The sequence below is a fragment of the Fusarium solani genome (assembly GCF_023522795.1).
Source record: "Fusarium solani strain SB1 chromosome Unknown bctg00000000, whole genome shotgun sequence".
Classification (NCBI taxonomy): domain Eukaryota; kingdom Fungi; phylum Ascomycota; class Sordariomycetes; order Hypocreales; family Nectriaceae; genus Fusarium; species Fusarium solani.
The window spans coordinates 5,302,470-5,321,088 of NW_027072157.1; the positions used below are offsets into that span (position 1 = coordinate 5,302,470).

The following is an 18,619-nucleotide window of genomic DNA, read 5'->3' on the forward strand; positions in this document are numbered from 1 at the left end:
GGAGCAAATAGATGTAATATATTTGACAAACACCCGATCACCTAACCCATGTATTAGGAGTGGAAACTTCAAATTCAGATAAGCAGTCATTGTAAAAGATGGCTGAAAAACAGTCCCAAGTTGATTGGCCTGGGAACTATACCTAACTGCACAATCCTACTGCTTCTGATTGCTCTTGGTTGACATGTACTAGACAAGAGGAAACGGAGTAGAAATCCAGAATTCACCATTATCTGGCACAGTGGACAGCCAGTGCATCGCTCAAGATTTAACTCGAGTTATTGAAGGTCTGCAGTCTTATACATCTCTTAACCAGCAAGGTCGAACATTACAAGCCCCTCTCCATTGATGGGCCTCGACTCCTGGACATTTCAACTTTGAGTCTTATGGACTTCTCTTCCTGTCTGAAAGAGCATCGTTTCTAGCATTCGGGCCGATGTGACTGAACTCACAGGGACTCTTGTTCTCAGATTCATTAGCAGATCGAGGCATCAACTTGAGCACATGCTCTTAGTGGCTCGTGTACGACGATGGAAAAGGCACTGTCGCCATGAGATTCTGCCTTTCACTTGGATCAAGCCACTATCCCTTTCTTAATCGTCCCTACTACTCAAAATCAATAAGAAGGATCCTCATTGTGGACAAACTGCAAGGTTTATGGGCGATCATCATACAAACCAAAAAGGAGAAAGTGGACTACACCTTGAAAAGCTCCCCCAGCTCACGCCAGAATGATCAACAAAGCACATGAAAACGACCCCGTAATAATATTCACTACCACCTTGGAAAACATGTAGTCACGAGACTATATACCAGGATAGTCGATTCATGGCCCCAGAGAAGGATCCCCGAGATCCTGGAGAAGGATTCTCGAAAAGCTTGGCGCAGGGGACTACCGAGTAACAACATGAACATGCCATGTTTCAAACACGGCCCTTACACTGACGATCTGACACCATGTCACCATACAAGATCGGATCTTGACCAATCACGAATTCTCCTCGACGGCTCCCCTCGGGTCCTGCCGACCTTGGTTAAGAGTTGAAACTCCAGGCAGCCGGATTAAACCTTGTTGTTTCTGTCCTGTGGGGGATATGCTGTTGTAGGGAGGAAGCTGAGAGCATGGGGTGCTCTGTGCCTTGGTTGAGATGAACAGTTGGGTGAGAATCTTGTGATGGCCTTCCGTATTGAGTAACCTTTTGAGTGTGATGGATCAGAAGGATTCTATGAGGGATGATGAGCTGAGCGAGAGTTTGAATCGATCAACATTGCTTAAATATTGTTTGGTTATCTTTAAAATGTGCTCAGCAATGCATATAAAGCCTTGCTTGATGTCCTGCCACAAGACTGTTCATCATTCAGCTTCACCACACTCATTCTTACACTTCAAACTCTATCCACAATGTCTTTCAACAAACTCGCCCATCTAGCCCTCCTCGCCCCCGCCGCAATGGGCCTCGTCGTACCCAAAGGCATCACCCCAGAGCAGCTTGACAAGATGATGCCCCGTGGTGTCGACCAGCCCGGAAACCCTCGTCTTGACTTTGGAAAGGACAGCTGCTTCTCTACTGGAGCTATTGGTGAAAACGAGGTATGCTGAGTTTTGACTTCTCATCCCAGCGCTTCAGTACTGACATTCTTGTTAGGAATGGACTGGTTGTGAGCCTCCCAACAAGCTCGACGATGAGGGCCACTGCTCCATCAGCCCTCACAGCGACGACCCCGTAAGTACCACTACACTTAACCTTGAAAACAGCGTTGACACCATCTAGTGCGAAACCTTTTGTGAAAAGAGCCTCAAATGGAGCTATGGAAAGGAGGTCAAGTTTGCCAACGCCGAGTGCCGCCGTGGCAAGTGCACCCTCGAAGATCGTATGGCCGTAACCTTTGGCGAGACCATCAGCTGGGGTCTTCAGATCGGTCACGGAGCATTCACCGCGGGTGTCAGTTTCACCTACAGCCAGGAGAAGCAGACGCTCAGCGGTGTCGTCCGCGACAAACCTGATGATCTGATTGATGAGTGCGGATACTGGACTTTTGTACCGTACATGGTCACGTAAGATTACCCCTGAACCACCATACGCATCCCTTACTGAAGCTTTCCAGTTCCTGCGGTATCACAGCCAAGGGCGAACACACCCAAAACGCCTTTACAGGCGAAAAGTGCAAGAACCGAGTCGAAAAGGAAGAATGCCTCACCGACTACCTCCGCCACTCGGACGGCATGCCGGCCGGAGTGCCCGTCTTTGTCACGTACGACTGCGCAACTAGAGAGCGGCTCGCCTTTTGCAAGCAGGACGAGCTGTACTTGAAGCTGGGAGTTTCTGAGGACGAAAAGGTGCATCAGGACTATGCTCTTTCTTGGTGGGATGGGGACGCGTCGAGGGGACCTACGGGTACTGCGCAGGTTATGTGCGAGAAGGGTATTTGGCCTCCTTCTTGAGTGCATGCTGCATTGATCCTGTGACTGGGTATTCAGCTGGGTTGAGCAGTGTGAACTCTTGTACAACTATTTTTTCCTTCCTTATTCTATTTTCTCTTGAATCAATCGTCTTTATTATACATGCATACATCTGCTGTGACTGCTCATTTTTGCGGCCTGTCATTTCCGATCCGATCTATACGGAGCGGCCGGGGCTTGAATCTGCCGAACCCCGGGCCGCGCCGCACCGATCAACGGGAGCCGGGCCCGGGGGACGGATGCGGCAAGCCACTCCGTGAAGACCGGGATTCAATCCTAATCCTCGGAGCATTTTTCGTCTCGCACGGACAGCAATACATGTATCCAAACCCCTGCGTATTCCTTTTGTTTGCATTTCAAGCCAAGCCACAGGCCTACAAGACATGGATTACAGGTAAGCAACGCAAAATGCCTTGCACAGCCATTAATTCCATAACATGTAATCTGAGGCATATAAATCTCACCTTCCCAATTCCAAATACGCTCACACAGCACTGAAACCAAATATCCGGCGTATTCAAAACACAGCCGCATCTGATTCCAAAGAGGCGCAGACAATTCAACACGCGGGGGGGCGCAAGGGGGACCCCTGGACTAGGAACCCCGCGGAGGCGCTTTCCCAAATAGGAAATAGAGCTCTAGCAATCCAATCGTCATCGGCGCCTTCGGTGACGCAGCCTTTTTTTTTCTCCTCTGAACGGCGGGGGGCGGGGTTCTAAGGACAAGGACCCCTTCGGTAGTATTTGTCAACCCCCGTCATGCATCACCGACCGGCCGGCCGGTGCTCGGCGAGTGCATAAATTTCTATATAGCTTCATCCTCCCTCCATCAGTCATTGCATTCTACCACAGACGTTGACATCCGCCTCTCTCTATCCATCTGTAACCGTAAACCATCGCCGACCACCCGCAATGCCCTTCACACACCTCCCCCCTTCCTGGCGCGCCTCGCCCGCCCCTTCACCCAATCCGCCCTCCTCTCAGTCGCCCCAGAGTCATCCGCCGGCCCCATCCCCGACGGCGCCCAGCTCTGCACCGTCGCCGCCGGCTGCTTCTGGGGAACAGAGCACCTGTACCGCAGGCACTTTGCCGGCAAGGGTCTCATCGACGCCAAGGTCGGATACATTGGCGGAGACCTCGAGAACCCGACCTACCGCGCTGTCTGCGGCGGCAAGACTGGCCGTACGTCTCTCTCTCCTTCTTTCGCAAGGTTGATCTCTAACTGTCTGCAGACGCTGAGGCTGCTCAAATCATCTTTGACCCCTCCAAGGTCTCGTACGCACAGCTCCTCGAGTTCTTCTACTCCATGCACGACCCCACGACCCTCAACGCCCAAGGCCCCGACACTGGCCCCCAGTACCGCTCCGCCATCTACTTCCACGACGCCGAGCAGGAGAAGATTGCGCGCGACATCACGGCAAAAGCCAATGCCCAGTGGTGGAAGGGAGGCATCGTCACCGAGGTCGCGCCCGCCGGCAAGTGGTGGTCCGCTGAGGAGTATCACCAGCTGTACCTCAAGAACAACCCCAGTGGTTATGAGTGCCCCAGTCACTTCCTGAGGCCGTTCCCCCCTCTGAAGTGAGCTTTGTAGAGCACCAGTGGAAAATGTTTCTCTCGGGTTAGCATGTAGACGGTAGCATCAATTTTTCAAATAATCAATCAAGTCACAATTCAAGCACACAGAACAGCGATTGTTCTAATTTCTTGATTCAATAATCCTGTTCCTAAGCTACAAATGGGAATTTCCATCAACTGGCCATTCTGGCCAAATCAAGAGAGGAGTTCATTAGCCTCTTGCCAAGCAGTCCATCCTTTTGCCAAAAAATAATACACGGTCATCACCATCCAGGCAAAGCCCAAGCCATTACCACCTCTTACTTTCGTCGGTTCTGCTGCATCATCAGGATCTGGACCATGCGGATAAAGATGTTGAGGAAGTCGAGCTCGAGGGAGATGCTCTCGTTGACGGGATCCCGGCGCATCACACCAGCCTGGGCGAGGCGGGCGTGGTACAGAACCTTCTGGACGTCGTAGAGGGTGAAGCCACCGAAAACGGCGAGACCACCGTACAGCCACAGGCTCTCAGTGAAGGCGAGGGTTCGGACGGCGGTGGCGGGGATGATGAGAGGGGCGAGACCAGAGGCAGCGACGATGGCGGCACCAGCCAGAAGAGGGCCACCAATGTAGAGGTACTTCTCCTGCTTAGCAGTGGCACCGACGATCGAGATACCACCCATCATGGCGACAGTGTAGAGACCAGCACGGGCGATGAGGGCACCCGGAACGAAGGCGAGGAGAGGGGCGACAAAGGCGGCCTGGGTGGCGTTGAAGGCGGTCCAGAGAGCGTACTTGGGGATATAGCTGCAAACTTGTTAGATTCGTTTCATCACCAAAATTGCATCTCAAGACTTACTTGTCAGGGCTGATGGATCGGGTGCCAATCATGGTCGCAAAGCTGAGCGCAAGACCACCAAGACCAACAACCCAAGGGTTTGTCACCATGATTCGGTACACAAAGCCGGTCTGAACCATCTGTCGGGCCGTCAAGCCGATGATACCAATTCCGAGTCCAGTGTGCAGGAAGGTGTTGTTCAGGTACTCGCGCTCGTAGACGGGCATGCCGCCATCCTCACGAGTCTCCCGGTTGAAGACGGCATTCACAGCGACGAGTGTACCACCAAAGATGGCACCGCCGACGAGAAGCCTTCGGGTCGTTGTCTGGGGAGCAGCGGCAGTTCGCGCAGACTCTTGGTAGTATGATCGACCTCCGGCGCGACCGCCACGCTGAAAGGCATTGCGCGTGGTCACTGATGTGATGCGGGAGGTGAAGAAGTTGGGGGTCGGCTTGGCCGGGACGTGGAAGCTTCGAATCGAGCCGGCGGCAGACTTGGAGAGCGCAGGAAGCCGCTGCGCAATGCGCGCAGGGCCCTGTCGGATTGTGAGCGTAAACGACATCGTCTTTCTGGCGATGCAGGTGTTGGTTGTCGAGGGATTGGGTCGTTGACAAAGGAAAGGGAAGAATTCAAGCGGGGGTCCGAGGGAAGACCGGGGTTATAATATGCATCGAGGTTCCGGTAAATGGACGGAAAGAAAGCATGACGTTGATATCCGACGTCACGTGTTGGAAGTCGGTGGAATTTTCCGGCGCCTCTTGGTGACGCAGTTGGTCAGCAGCCCCGGCCCCTGCTAAACTCCAAACTCCATGCCCCGTGCATCGCGTCGCATCTCGGACTCGGACTTACGATGGCCGAATATCCTCAATTACATCATGTTGAAATTTGCTTCAGAATTATTATGGGAGCCAAGACGTCAAGTGCCTTCCCTTTCAGCTCCGTCAGGGTATCTTGCATGTATCCCTTCCGCCCCCTTGATGCAGTACTGGCTTATCCAACACATGTCCACCCATATCCATGTCCATCCATGCCATCCCTTGCTACCTGTCCAAACCCCATCAACTACCCAGGCTCATAAACGCAAATGCTCCTTGACTTTTGACGCCGATGCTGTATGGTCATATCCCTCATGCAACCGCAACCCAACACGGCCCCGTGCCTCCCAAAGTGCAGTAGTTTCTCCAAGACTCCGTTGCATCATCGCAAGCCACCCGTTCCTTTCTCGATGACGAACCGAACAGGTCGCCGAGCCCTCTTTGCCCTGTACCCGAACGCCGACCGCGGCATAAAGTTCTGCGACGTGAGCATCGCGACGCTCATGGCCTTTGGTGCAGGCAATTCCTCCTCGCCCTCACCGCTCTCGCTCGAGACGCTTGCTCTTGGTCGCTGACCAGCTCGATCATCATAGCCCCAGTTTGCAACGCTGCCAGCCCTCAGCCAAGACTCCAAGTTTCGACATTGGCTGATGTCCATCAAGTTGAGTCGTCCGCAGCCATTAAGGACATTCTCAACTCCCCGTCCTGTAACACGCACACAACCACGTACACTCAAAGCTTCAAGGTCGTTCAGATGAAGTGCCACGCTCTCCAAGCTTCCATCGCTGACTGCGCTTCCACAAAATGCTAGCCGTAGTTCCCGCAACTTAGGCAGGCGAAGAGCCACCACCTCAGTTGCTGTATCAGAGAGGGCGCAACAAAACGACAGATCCAGATGAGTGAGGTTCTTAGCCGAGTTGACAAGGGCAACAATCGCATTATCCGACAGATATGTGCAATCTGCCAAGCAGAGCCGAGACAGCTTTTCGAACCGGAAAGGTGCCCAAGATTGGAACCCTGCGTCAGTGATCGATGTGCACCGGGTGAGAGACAAGGACTCAATCCGGTTCGATGCGTGGGCAGCGAGATGAGCCATTGACCGATCCGTGATATGTTTGCAGTACGAGAGGTTGAGCCGTTTCAATTTCGGGCAACCAACCACAGTGCCCGGTGGAAGTATCGTAGGCGCGGCTTGCTTCTGTTGCTGTTGCTGTGCCTTGCTCCTCGAACGAGCTGTTGAGCTTGAGATGACAACTTGCTTCGATGGAGGCGGCTTCGCAGAAGGTGGCGGATCAGGTACCACCCAGCCTACAACACGGCCTAAGAGGTTGTCACCAACCTTGCGGCAGTTGCTCCAATCCACCTCTTCCAATCCCTTTGCATTCTCACTCATCTCCAAAATCTGGTTCGCCGAAACATCCCAAACCGACTTCATCTTCCATCGTTTGATGTTCTTGCCACAATTTCGCCACAGAGCTCCAAAGCCCTCGTCAGTGATATGGAAGCAATTATTGAGGTCAATGGACACAGCCCTTGTGCCGATGAAGGGAGCAAGCACTTTCGTAATGAGTTCATCGGTAACCTTGCGGTTGTAAATCGAGAGATCGACATTCTGACAAACTTTGGGCGAAGTTGTCAGCAGCTTGCGCCAATGGGTGCTGACGAGTCGTAGCCGGAATAGTTCTCCAATATCGACATGCTTGAAAATGTAGATCAAGATCTCATCTGAAAGCACAGGCTTGCTCATCGTAAGGGGTCGCCGGGGCAAGGTCGTCCTGACTCTCTTCGCTGGAACGTCGTCGCTATCCATCGCCTCGGTAAACGCAAACTTGATGGGTGTCACCTCTGAAAGACGAGAACCAGCTCTCACTCCATTAGTAGTGGTCCCAGAACTGTCAGTTGGTGGAATTGGAGGCGCCAACGAGTGACGGCGGCGATTCCTAATATTCTCCATGTTGACACTCAAGAACGGATCAGGGTCCTTGGGTTCTATAGTGCCAGAATCGTCCTTCGCCGGGGAAGTCGGCTTGGACGGCGTAGTGAAGGTCAAACCCGGCAACGTAGCTCGCGTAGGCGTGGTAGGAGTCGGAGGATCAGACTTGTTGGCCTTTTCCCTGACGTCGGCGTCAACCATATCAACATCGTCGCTTTGCTTCTGATATCGAAGGCGCGCTGTCTCTTCAACCTGCGTCTTGATATCTGGAGGACATCGTCTCCAGAATTCATCAAGCACATCACCGGTGATCATGATGCACTCAACGGTCGTGATGGCTCGGACGGTGGCTGTCCTGCCGCGAGAGAGGCCCAAACTCGCAACTTCTCCAAAGTATTGCCCTGCTTTCAACCGCGGTCTCTTCTGGGGAAATCGAGTATTGCCTTGGAATCCCTCGTTGACAATTGGTTCGTCGTGGATTACTTCAGCTTCACCACGAACGATGAAGAAGATCTCGTTTCCTGGAAGCCCCTGGCGGACAATATCTGTGAAAGGCGCATACGTTTTTGGTTGAGCACTGAGCCCAAGAAAGTGTAGAATGTCGGCTGGAAGAGTTGAGAAGAGCGGCAGCTCCTTAAGCGTCGTCCGAATGTTGATTTGGCCACTGCCAATTGCGCTTCCAGCAGCAGGGTCCTCGATAATCCCTGGGCTTGGTGACTTTCTCTTCTTGGAATTGACCACGGCACCGTCCCTGATAGCACCCCTCTCCCCTGTAGATACTTCGCCAGGGGCAGCTTCTCTGGCACTGAAATCCCCTTTGGGAGACTTGAGCAACTTGCCACCCTCTTGTCTTCTCTTTTTGAGAAGATTCAGTCGTTCTTGTGCCTCCTCCCGGATAGCCTTCTCCATCTCGGGAAATTTTGGCATAACAGTATACAAGTCTTCCTTCTTCAGCACCAGCAGGAGACATTTCGTTCGGGCAATAATGGTTGCTGTGCGCGGCATCTGCATAAGGACGCCAATCTCACCAAAAAAGGCTCCCGCCTTGAGCTCCGCGTACACAGCCTCGCCATCCCGTGACGTCACGGCAACTACGCCGCGAACTAGCCAGTACATTGCCTTCGCATCGTCGCCCTCAGTCACGATGTGATCATTGGGGCTTTGAATCTGAGGCTTTAGATGGTTTCCGATGGCAACGAGGAATTCCTCTGGAGCGGACATGAAAAGGGGGAACGATCTAATCCGGTCAACCAAATCCAGTGGCATGTCTCGAATGAGAGATGTTGTAAGCGGCGAAGGTCGGACGGGCCGGGTCGGGTTTGTCTCGACATTGAAGGATCTGATCAACGAGACAGAGTCGGACGAAGCTCCAGAATTTGAGGCCTGCTGGTGATGGGCCAGCGCCCTATAGGGCGAGGGCGAGTTTGGAGAGCGACCTCGCCTCATGGTGATAGTTTTGACAACGGACGACGTGGCTCAGCGGTGATGAAATCGCGGAAACGAGGGCGGTGCGGCCTCCCCTCCAGCCAGCTCTCAGGCCGCTGCAGCAGCAGCTGGGGGTGACGCTTCCGTTTGATCGCTTGGCCTTGTCAATGGGAACTAGGAGGCGATAACGCTGACAGAGGCAGTCAAGATGAGATAGGATACGGTCATGCTCCGGTCCAACAAATCGAGGATTGCGCACGTGAATAGGGCAAGGTCGTCTTGAGTCTGATACTCGAGTGGTATCGACCGTTGATGCAGCAAAGGCCCGGGCGATGGCCGGGTAGCGGTCCGTAGGCCCCGCGATGAGGTGAAAGATGCAAAGCCTGTCGTCACAGGCCAGATATCGAGCTCGCGAGTTGTACAGGGTCCAAGGTGGCGGTTTGGAACCTCGTCGTGACACAGAGGCAGGGGACGAGTTGTCGGGAGAGCTGCTGTGTCGATGCAGGCGTGGGAGTTGGTCGTCCAAGGGCGATCGCGTGGAGGTGCCACAGTAGACTTTGAAAGAAGTGAGCGATGACGGCAACGGAGACAAAGGATGGGACCGGTGTAGGCGGCTTACCAAAGCTTGGGTGGAAGCCAAGGAGGACGATCTCTGATACTCGGCCGAGAGGACGCACCAGTGACAATCCGAGCGGGGAGCAGTCGCGGAGCGGCGAGGAAGCTATTGCGAGAACAGCTATCTGGCACACAGCTACTCAGAGGTAGTTGAGGGAAAGTCAAGATCCGTGAAGGTAAACTGGATCCGCATGGAAAAGATTCCAGTCGCGGCGGAGCGCAGGCCGGCCGCCACACACACGACGCCCACCCACAACTCAGAGGCCCCTCAGCATCTCTCACACGCCCACCGCCCACTCACACTCACAAGGTCCAGCTTGGTGTGGGGTAACACTTCTAGCTGGGCGGGCAGTGCCGTCACACACAGTGAAGAGCGTGTCGAGCGCGGGCAGGGGAGCAAGGGGGCCCGGGTTTGGGGCACACGCCGCAAGCGACGAGTGGAGCAGAGACAAAGCAAACCAAGGCAAGCAAGCGTCGGCAATGCAAGCAATGCAGCGGGAGAAGACCAGTTCAGTAGAATGCAAATTGGCGATACAGGACAAGTCCATCCCGACCTGGGCAGGACGCCCGCCCCGTCCATGGAACCCCCCGCAGCTGGTACCACCCAGGGAGACGGCAGCTCTCGTGGTGTGCTTCTGTACCTTAGCCCGCGCGTGGTGCTAATAGTGGCGTCGCTGGTTGCCACGCAGGGCAGCAATGGCAGAAGTTGAGCTCCTGGGTCAGTGCGTGCTTGCGTGGGCGCTTTGGCGCTTCGGTGGATGCTTCGATGAAGCTTCAGTGGATGGATGAGCTGCCCGCCGTGGAGCCATCCTCACCATGCTAGCATGCCCACCTCTCGACCCTCTCCCAAGGACCCTGGCCGTCGCGCCCCTTGCCCCTAGCGGACGGCACCAAGCGCAGATGACCGAGCGCGCACAGGGCGCTTACGGGGTCCTGACGTTGAGCTTCATGGGAACAATGGCCTGGCCTGTCCCAGCAGACGGATGTGGTGTTGAGCGGGAGAGCCGAGTGGAAAGATGGCCTCGCTTGCTGGACGGAAGCGACCCGATAGCTTCAGCGGTTCTCCTGGCGAGCCACCAACGATTCCGTTACCATGGATGCTGTCCATCGCACCTGGGAACAGGGTTGTGGACCGGGTTGGTTCTGCTCTTGGCTTGACGGTGAGTGGTGGCCGTTTTGGCAGTGGCCGCCTTCTGCCGTCATCATTTTCCCCATCCACCGCGTCGATCCTGATCTTCGGATCCGCGCCAGCCTGCTGGGAAAGGGGGCTGTTGGTCAGAAGACCTCGTGTCTCCTCCTTCCGACTGCATATGTACTGTAGCTTACCGAGGCATGCAAAAGGACAGCTGCGACAATGGCTTGACCGTTTGAGTAAAGGGAGCTGCAGGATCGCTATTTGGGAGTTTCTGGGCAGGCAACGTCGTCTCGTCTCAACAGCAACTGGCTTGTGTCCAAGAATAGTATTCAGTCCCGGTGCGCACGCATGGAACAAGTCGCTGCATTGTCAATGGATGTCAATGCTGATGCCAAGGGAGGAGGATCCTGGCCAAACAGGAGAAGGCTCCGCAGAGTCCTTTTGTGAAACGTTTCGTCCTTGTCTGTTTCATCAGCGGGTGCGGGCTGCACTTTCCTCCTCAGATCGATGACCGAGTGCTTGCCTGAGATAGGCTAACCACCTGGGCAGGTACGGATAGGTTGACGGCGGCTTCACATGGAAGGAAGGAACGCCTTGCGCCAGCGTCCAGGATCACAGCATCTACTGCAGCATCGTAGGAATCTCTGCATCTGCAATCATCCATCTCGCATTCATTACTTCACTTCATTTGCTTTCCCAGTGCTCAGACCATCACTCTTTTAGCCGCGACGCATGCAACATTTCTAGAAAGACACGCCGCAGCAAGGGCCACAACGCCATGACCATCTAGCCCCGGCAGTAGAAGCTCGCTAGAACACGCACGTTAAATTGCTTCTGTCGGATCGAGACTGTTTTTCTTCTGACGGACCGTTCCCAGCTCAGCATCGACCAACAAACATTTAGGGCTGCTTAACAGGGAAATTATAGAACATGGGTTCATGTTGCAGCGTTCCGTTGTCCCACTTGCGCCTCCAAACCACTTCTCGGCCTGCAGAACCTCTTGAGCTTTCTGAGCGTCCTGAGCCCTCTGAACCTTCTGGGCCTTATGAGCCTTCCGAGCCCTCACAACCACCCCGTCCAACTTTTACGCTGTCGCCTTTGACGGATCCAGGCCCGCCCCATACCAGGATACAGTGTTTCTTTCGCCCGCGCTGTGGCATTTGCGGCCTAGGAATACAAGCTGCCGACCGTTTCATAACAGGTACTTCCAATCCCTCTGTGCCTGTCTAACTCCTTGCTCACTGTCTGTTCCAGTGATTGGGAACGATGACTCCAGCGCTCTGCACCATCGCATGCCAGTATCAACATTCCCTAAGGAAGGGTGCGTTCTCAATAAGCGATGCAACTGCCTTCAGCAACCATGCGACATAGCTCACCCCTTGCCCGAGGGCGTGGTGATCCATGCGGATTGCCTTCAATTATTCATGCGTAAATATAAGGGCGACAAAACTTGGGACTGCTTATAGATTCCAGCAGCCTGGCAAAATCTGTGGAAATGCGACCCTCTGTATCTCGAGCCAAGGCATATCATAAAACCCAGTCTCGAGGATATGCAGGCCCTGGGCATTCCCGGGCTGGGTCTGCTGCCAACCGAGATCGTCCTGATCATCCAGTCATACTCATTCGACAGTATCCTGTGGCGTTTATATACCACTTTGAGCGTTGCCAAACAAGCATCGAATGGGAATGGCAGCCCTCAAGAACTCAAAATATTTCGCATTGGCGAAGTATCAGCATGGGAGCGTGGGAAAGAGCCCATATTGGCCAATAACTCACCACAGGATCCCATCATCCGTCTTACACTGGATGCTTATGGGATAAAGGAGGTCGAGAGGCTACCAAGCTACTCGGACACCACGAGTGGTCAGGTGGATTGCGGCTCAACAGCTTTTGCATTCGTTGACGAGCGGTTCATCGACCAACAAATCGAATTAAATGATCAGCTCCAGATGTCTGACCGCACAGAAGCAGCCAAGATAAGTAATGCGGTTTTCCACTTTCAAGTAACACCCCCTTGATTCGTACCATGGCACCAAGCTCACAAGCTCCAGTTCGGCCGTGCTCGATTGTACTTCCAACCTCTTTTGCATGGGCCTTGGGTATGGAATACTCCCTCTCCGGCGATACGGAACGTTTCTATATCCTCGCAAGACGGGAATTACACTACTATGGTCTACCGTACAACTGACACAATGCCCTTGAGTCCGTCGACGACTCATCCATTGCTACAACTTTTTGGAAACTCGTACGAGAGAGCCTATGAGACAGGTTCAACACCGCATTGTTCCAACGGCCACAGGCTGCACATGTTCCCCTATATGCGAGACCGGACCTCTTGGCGCTATTACAACACCTCACTCGACCAGACGACGGGCCTTACGTTCTTTTTCAAGTCGGGCAGATTCTATGGGGTCCATAGCCACACTGCCAAAATGCCTTCCGCTGCGCAATTCCTTGAGCGGTTTCCATACCCAATCCGGCCAAGACTATCGTGGGTATATGTTCCTCTGCCCCCTAATGACGATATTGTAGCGATGGGAGTTCGTGGCGGTCGCCGTAGGGTCATCATGGTAAGTAATTCCTTCTCGGTGCCCGAACTTGCTCTCACTTCTCATGTTGTAGATTCGAAAAAGATTGAGCGGCGATATCTTTGTGGGGAATACTCTTGGTCCACAACCACCTCATTATGCACTTCTTGAGTCGCCACCCCTCGCCTTTGTCTTCAACCAGATTCCTGTTAGACGTGTGAATGGTTTCGGCGTTGTGGTTCGAAACGATTCGAGTTCCGACAACTTCATTCAAGTGCCAATCCCTCGGCTACAGACCTCACCGCCATCCCGGGTAGCTGAAGAACCCCTACACTCTGTCGCTCCTCTCGAAGGCTTGGTCCGCGTCAGCATTTTCCAGGCCCGAATCCCGGGTTTGTGTGCTGGTCTTCTCATGGAGTACCGGGACGGTGCTCAGCGGGCACTAGGGTCATGTCGTCTTGGCGTCGACCTTGTCACCACATGTTCAGAGCCCACACACATTTGTGTCCTTTCCGCGACCCTCACAGGCCGGGGTATCAATTATCCAACAGCCAGGGTAGAGGTCACAAACCAAGAAGAACCCCATAATCATCACCCTGAGGGCTGGATATGCCGCCCCCTGTCTCGAAGAGGGAGTGTGGAGGTGTGGTTCAGCTACAGGGTGTTCCAGATTTCGTTTCTTGATCCGCCGGCATAGACATGTCTCAATTAGGCCTTTCATTGTTCAAGCAGGTATTGTAGAATAGCGTTGTTTTCAGTCACATTTCGATAGTAAGCTCAATTCAACAAACATTACATTGTTGGCAAGGATCTGTATGCTATATTCAACGTATATTCCTAGCACTATCCAGCTTTGTACAGCATTAGTTCTTTGAAAAGATTCCAGAGTGTCGTTGTTTCGCAGCACATGAAAGGACGTGGAAGGTTGCACCGTCCAGGATGTTGCCGAACGCCCTTCCAGTCATCACACAGCAAGCTCCACAACAACTTTTCAATCCTTCCCGTTGCACGAAATATCAGCATGGGAGCGCGGAAGTGAACCGCTGCTTGGTACTGATACTCCTCAGCTACCTATCATTCGGCTCTTGGTCGACTCGCGTGGCATCGTGAAGTTGGAGAGGTTACCAAATTGGCCTAGACATACGGTCTCGCGGTCCGATACTCGCGTATACGCTTTTCTTGATGAATCTCGGGCGAAGGGCTTTTCCATGCATTTAAGGTAGCTCGGTCACCCCGTTGATAACCTCGCCAGTACTCATATACTTGCTTCAGTTTGGGCACGCCCGCATCGTACCGAATGAACGAGGCCAGGAGCTACGAATCTGGGACACGCCAACTCCTCCACTAAACAACCTGTTGACACTCTCTTCATCGCATGTTCCAGATGTCGCCCTCTTCCGTACAATAGAGCTATCCCAAGTTACCGGCCTCACCTTTTTCTACCTTCTGGGGTCGGTCTTGGGTATCCATGCCCATACGGCAAAAGCCCCTCTGGCAACACAGACCTTTGAGCGCTTCTCAGGGAGAACTCAACAAAGTGTCATTTGGGTATATGTGCCTCTTCCTCGCAACGACCGCGTCCTCAGGCTTGGGATCCGAGGGAGTGAGCCTGTCATATATAAACCTAGTTTTCTAGTAAGCCCCAAGGCCCGTGGTCGACTTTGAAGTAACAAATTACTCTAACCTAACCAGATCCGCACAAAACTCGCTGGCGATATTGTAGTAGGTCCATGTCAAAGACAAGATAGCCACGACTTCATGTTTGGCAATTCACCGCCTACAACGCTTGTTTTCAGCTCACAGGGACGGCAAGGGTTACACTTTTTTGGAGTGAAATCGAATCCTGGCTCCAGCTCAGAACCACCAACCCCTTTCCCGTTCCCTGGCCCGCCCGGGAACCCCCCTTCTGACTTGCGCCCAGTCCATTCATCAGCTTCTCTAGAACATGTTTACCAAATCCATATCTTTAATTGCGCCGACACAGGGTTCTGCAAAGGTCTTCTCATGAAATATAGAAACGGCGGAAAGAGGGCAGTTGGAGAATGTCGGATCGGGGTCGACCCTGTCACAACCTGCGTAGAGCCATCTCGGATATGCTTCCGTCGCATGCTGTATTCACCACGCGGTGTAGGTGTGCAGCTTGAGGCAAACGAGGTGCAATGCACTCGTGGGGACGACCACCATCACAAGGAGGAGGGCTGGGTGTGTTTGGGCATGGAAGGACATGTCGCGTTCTGGTTCGACAACCAGGCATCACGACTTGACATATTCAGATTTGAATAGAGTTAGCTGCGTTTTATCCATGTCTATGCGAAATTCACCCAACGCATGTTGAAATAACCCCCTCTGCCACCATGAGATCAGTCAGTAAGAAACTCAAGGTAAAGAGAGTCGTCATCGAAGGGACCGGCAGCTGAACACCACGCCAACCCTCAGGGTTTCGTATATGGAAGTCATTGGACGAGCTGGCCTAGCAGGCAACCGCGATACCCGGAGACGAAGCTCAGTAATGCAACAGTTTATAGATATTACATTGGCTATGATCACGTTTTAATGACCCCTGATACGAAAACCCACGTCTTGCAAAACAAAGGTTACGAAACGCTCCAAGATGCCGAGGCATATTAGATATAGCTTCTGATTCTTCAACACACTTCATCTTTTCAGTTTGTTCCCGCAAGCCTCGTCCATATTAGAACCAACACAGCCGGCCTGGGTCCAAGAGTAAGTCTTCACGGCGCTTAGAGCAGGCGCTGAAGACGGGCGGTTATAGAAAAACGCCCTCTTGATCTACATATCGTCGAGTAAATTCACTACCTATACGAATGCTCTTCCATGGCTTCATCTAGGTCGGCACCCACCGAAACATACCTCCCCTCGACGTGAGGGAAAGTTAGAACGGGACCAGGAAGATCTTGCGGCGGATAGTGACGGTTACCAACGCCGCCTTCGGCACAAGCACAACCACGATAATTCCCTCTCGTGAATACGGAACTTGGAACTGTATCTACTTCGTCTTTACTTTTCCAGTTTCCTACCTAGGCATGCAAACCAATCTAGTCTATCTACAATCCAACACATGACGCTAAAGTCGACGGCCAAAGCAATTACTTCTCCTTTTTTGAAAATTAAAATCATGGTCTCTTTTGATACCCAACGCCCCCAAGCAAAACCCCGAATGCTCATGCTGTCCCTCCCGTCCTCTTAGGTTCTCAGGAATGTCTTGAAGACGGCCGAGTCGGTGCAGTCCTCGTAAGGATATCCGATCTTGCGCAAAAAGTTCTCCAGCTCGGGAACCTCGTCGTCAGGGCACACGATGCCTGTGACGATCTTGCCCACGTCTCCGCCGTAGTTACGGTACTGGAACAGGCTGATATTGAACTTGGGCCGCAATGTCACCAAGAACTTCTCCAGAGCACCTGGGCGCTCGGGGAAGCTGAACATGTATAGCCGCTCGTGAGGAACACCGGATCGACCACCGACAAGATATCGGATATGGCTCTTGGCGAGCTCATCCTGCGACAGGTCCGACACGTTCATATTGCCGGACTTGATGCGCTCGATAAGCATGCGAAGCTCCTCGGATCGTTGCGCAGCAGGTGCTGTAAGTGAGAGACCGATGAGGATGTTGGCCACCTCATCGCTCGCGTATCGGTATGAAAACTCGGTAACAGCATGGGGCATGATGGTGTTGATGAGCTCAGCAAAGGAACCAGGGCGCTCAGGGATCTGAACAGCGAGCAGAGCCTCCTTGCCCTCGCCCATGCTGGCACGCTCGGCAACAAATCTCAGACGATCAAAGTTCATGTTGGCGCCCGACGTCACGGCGATGAGCGTGCGCTTCGAGTCTCTCGAGGGGTTCTGGGAAACGTATTTCTTCAGACCGGCGATGGACAGGGCACCAGCTGGCTCCAGGCCTGAGCGCGTGTCGTCGTACATGTCCTTGATGGCGGCGCAGATCTCGTCGGTTGAGACCTCGATAACATCGTCGACAACCTCCTTGGCGATACGGAACGTCTCCTCTCCAGGGATCTTGACGGCGGCACCATCGGCGAACAAACCGACTTCCTTGAGCAGGACTCGCTCTCCCTTTTTCAAGGACTCTGCCATGGCATTGGCATCGCCGGCCTCGACACCAATGATCTTGACATGGGGAGCCATGCGCTTGACATAGATACCGATTCCGGCAATGAGACCACCGCCTCCAACACCGCAGAAGATGGCCTCTACCTTGGCCATGTTGACCTGACCAAAGAGCTCGTTTCCAATGGTTCCCTGACCAGCAATGACGTACGGATCGTCAAACGGCGGGATGTTGATGAGCCCATCCTGCTTTGACCGCCTGGCGCACTCTTCCTTGGCAGCATCAAAGTCCGCGCCGTGCAACACGACATGACCACCGAGCCGGGCGACGTTCAAGTGCTTGATACTAGGGGTCGCCTCGGGCATGACAATGGTCGCGGGGATCTTGAGCTTGCGAGCCGAATAGGCAACACCCTGGGCGTGGTTACCGGCAGAACAGCAGACGACGCCCTTCCAGCTCTTGGCCGGGTCGAGGTGGGCCATCTTGTTGTAGGCGCCGCGCAGCTTGAAGCTGAAGACGGGCTGCTCATCCTCGCGCTTGAGGAGGACCTTGCACTCGAGTCGGTTGCTCAGGTTGACGGCGTGGGTGAGGGGGGTGACCTTGCAGGCCTCGTAGACTCGGGACGTGGCGCTGGCGATAAGGCGAAGGTACTGTACTGGTGAGCTTTCACGATTCGCATGTTGGTCAAGAGGTCGCAACTCACGTCGGGATAGCCTGTGGGAAGAAGATACTCCTCTGGTACTATCTTCTTGATCTGAGCGCGCTTCTCCTCGGACGGCGTCGAAGGGTTGGCGCTGTACTCAGTCAAAGCCATGCCGGTGGTGGGAGTATGCGGCCGAGTGTCGCCGTTGGTTCCATTGACGACGCCATTGGCGACGACGGGGACCACAGGGGGCTCATGTACTGAAGGCATCGTGGGCGGGAATGTGTAGGTATGATGATGGAAGGAAGAGAAAGAGTCAGGTCAGGAAGTGCTGCGTTGTAAAGCAGAGCAACAAAGCACTCTAGTCAGTCACCGCCGAAAGATCGGACCTGAATTTTTGTTAGCTCTGGAGATGAGCACCACGGGTGAGTCAATTCGCACGTAGCGGGCACCTGGCAGATGGAGGACCGTGCTGCAAATTCCAAAGTCTCCCCCCGGGTGCGGATGTGCTCGACGCGGCCTGTCCGAACCCCGTCAGAGGCCGATTCCAGGCCGGTTATCGTCTCATGAATATGCATTGATGCTCGT

At 53.7% G+C, this 18,619-nt stretch overlaps 6 protein-coding genes across 6 annotated transcripts; 3 read left to right on the top strand and 3 right to left on the bottom strand.

The window, feature by feature from the left end:
* Window positions 1-1,402: 1,402 nt before the first annotated feature.
* Window positions 1,403-4,042, top strand: MRS44_001683 (uncharacterized protein; the record flags this gene model as incomplete). Its single annotated transcript, XM_046280619.2, has 6 exons — window positions 1,403-1,591; window positions 1,647-1,724; window positions 1,773-2,056; window positions 2,107-2,423; window positions 3,274-3,642; window positions 3,693-4,042. 6 exons carry the CDS (start codon window positions 1,403-1,405, stop codon window positions 4,040-4,042), a joined length of 1,587 nt encoding a protein of 528 aa, XP_046138045.2.
* Window positions 4,043-4,334: 292 nt separating this feature from the next.
* On the bottom strand, window positions 4,335-5,415 carry MRS44_001684 (uncharacterized protein; the record flags this gene model as incomplete). Its single annotated transcript, XM_046270540.2, has 2 exons — window positions 4,335-4,821; window positions 4,874-5,415. The coding sequence occupies 2 exons, from the start codon at window positions 5,413-5,415 to the stop codon at window positions 4,335-4,337; spliced, it is 1,029 nt and encodes a 342-aa protein (XP_046138043.2).
* Window positions 5,416-6,050: 635 nt separating this feature from the next.
* Window positions 6,051-9,047, bottom strand: MRS44_001685 (uncharacterized protein; the record flags this gene model as incomplete). The annotated part of the gene is made up of 1 exon (XM_065623789.1): window positions 6,051-9,047. The coding sequence occupies one exon, from the start codon at window positions 9,045-9,047 to the stop codon at window positions 6,051-6,053; it is 2,997 nt and encodes a 998-aa protein (XP_065480209.1).
* Window positions 9,048-9,832: 785 nt separating this feature from the next.
* MRS44_001686 (uncharacterized protein) lies at window positions 9,833-10,351 on the top strand (the record flags this gene model as incomplete). Its single annotated transcript, XM_065623790.1, has 1 exon — window positions 9,833-10,351. The coding sequence occupies one exon, from the start codon at window positions 9,833-9,835 to the stop codon at window positions 10,349-10,351; it is 519 nt and encodes a 172-aa protein (XP_065480210.1).
* Window positions 10,352-11,706: 1,355 nt separating this feature from the next.
* On the top strand, window positions 11,707-14,001 carry MRS44_001687 (uncharacterized protein; the record flags this gene model as incomplete). Its single annotated transcript, XM_046284923.2, has 5 exons — window positions 11,707-11,977; window positions 12,031-12,170; window positions 12,243-12,779; window positions 12,828-13,346; window positions 13,399-14,001. The coding sequence occupies 5 exons, from the start codon at window positions 11,707-11,709 to the stop codon at window positions 13,999-14,001; spliced, it is 2,070 nt and encodes a 689-aa protein (XP_046138042.2).
* Window positions 14,002-16,508: 2,507 nt separating this feature from the next.
* MRS44_001688 (uncharacterized protein) lies at window positions 16,509-18,301 on the bottom strand (the record flags this gene model as incomplete). The annotated part of the gene is made up of 2 exons (XM_046284922.2): window positions 16,509-18,038; window positions 18,092-18,301. 2 exons carry the CDS (start codon window positions 18,299-18,301, stop codon window positions 16,509-16,511), a joined length of 1,740 nt encoding a protein of 579 aa, XP_046138041.1.
* Window positions 18,302-18,619: the final 318 nt, after the last annotated feature.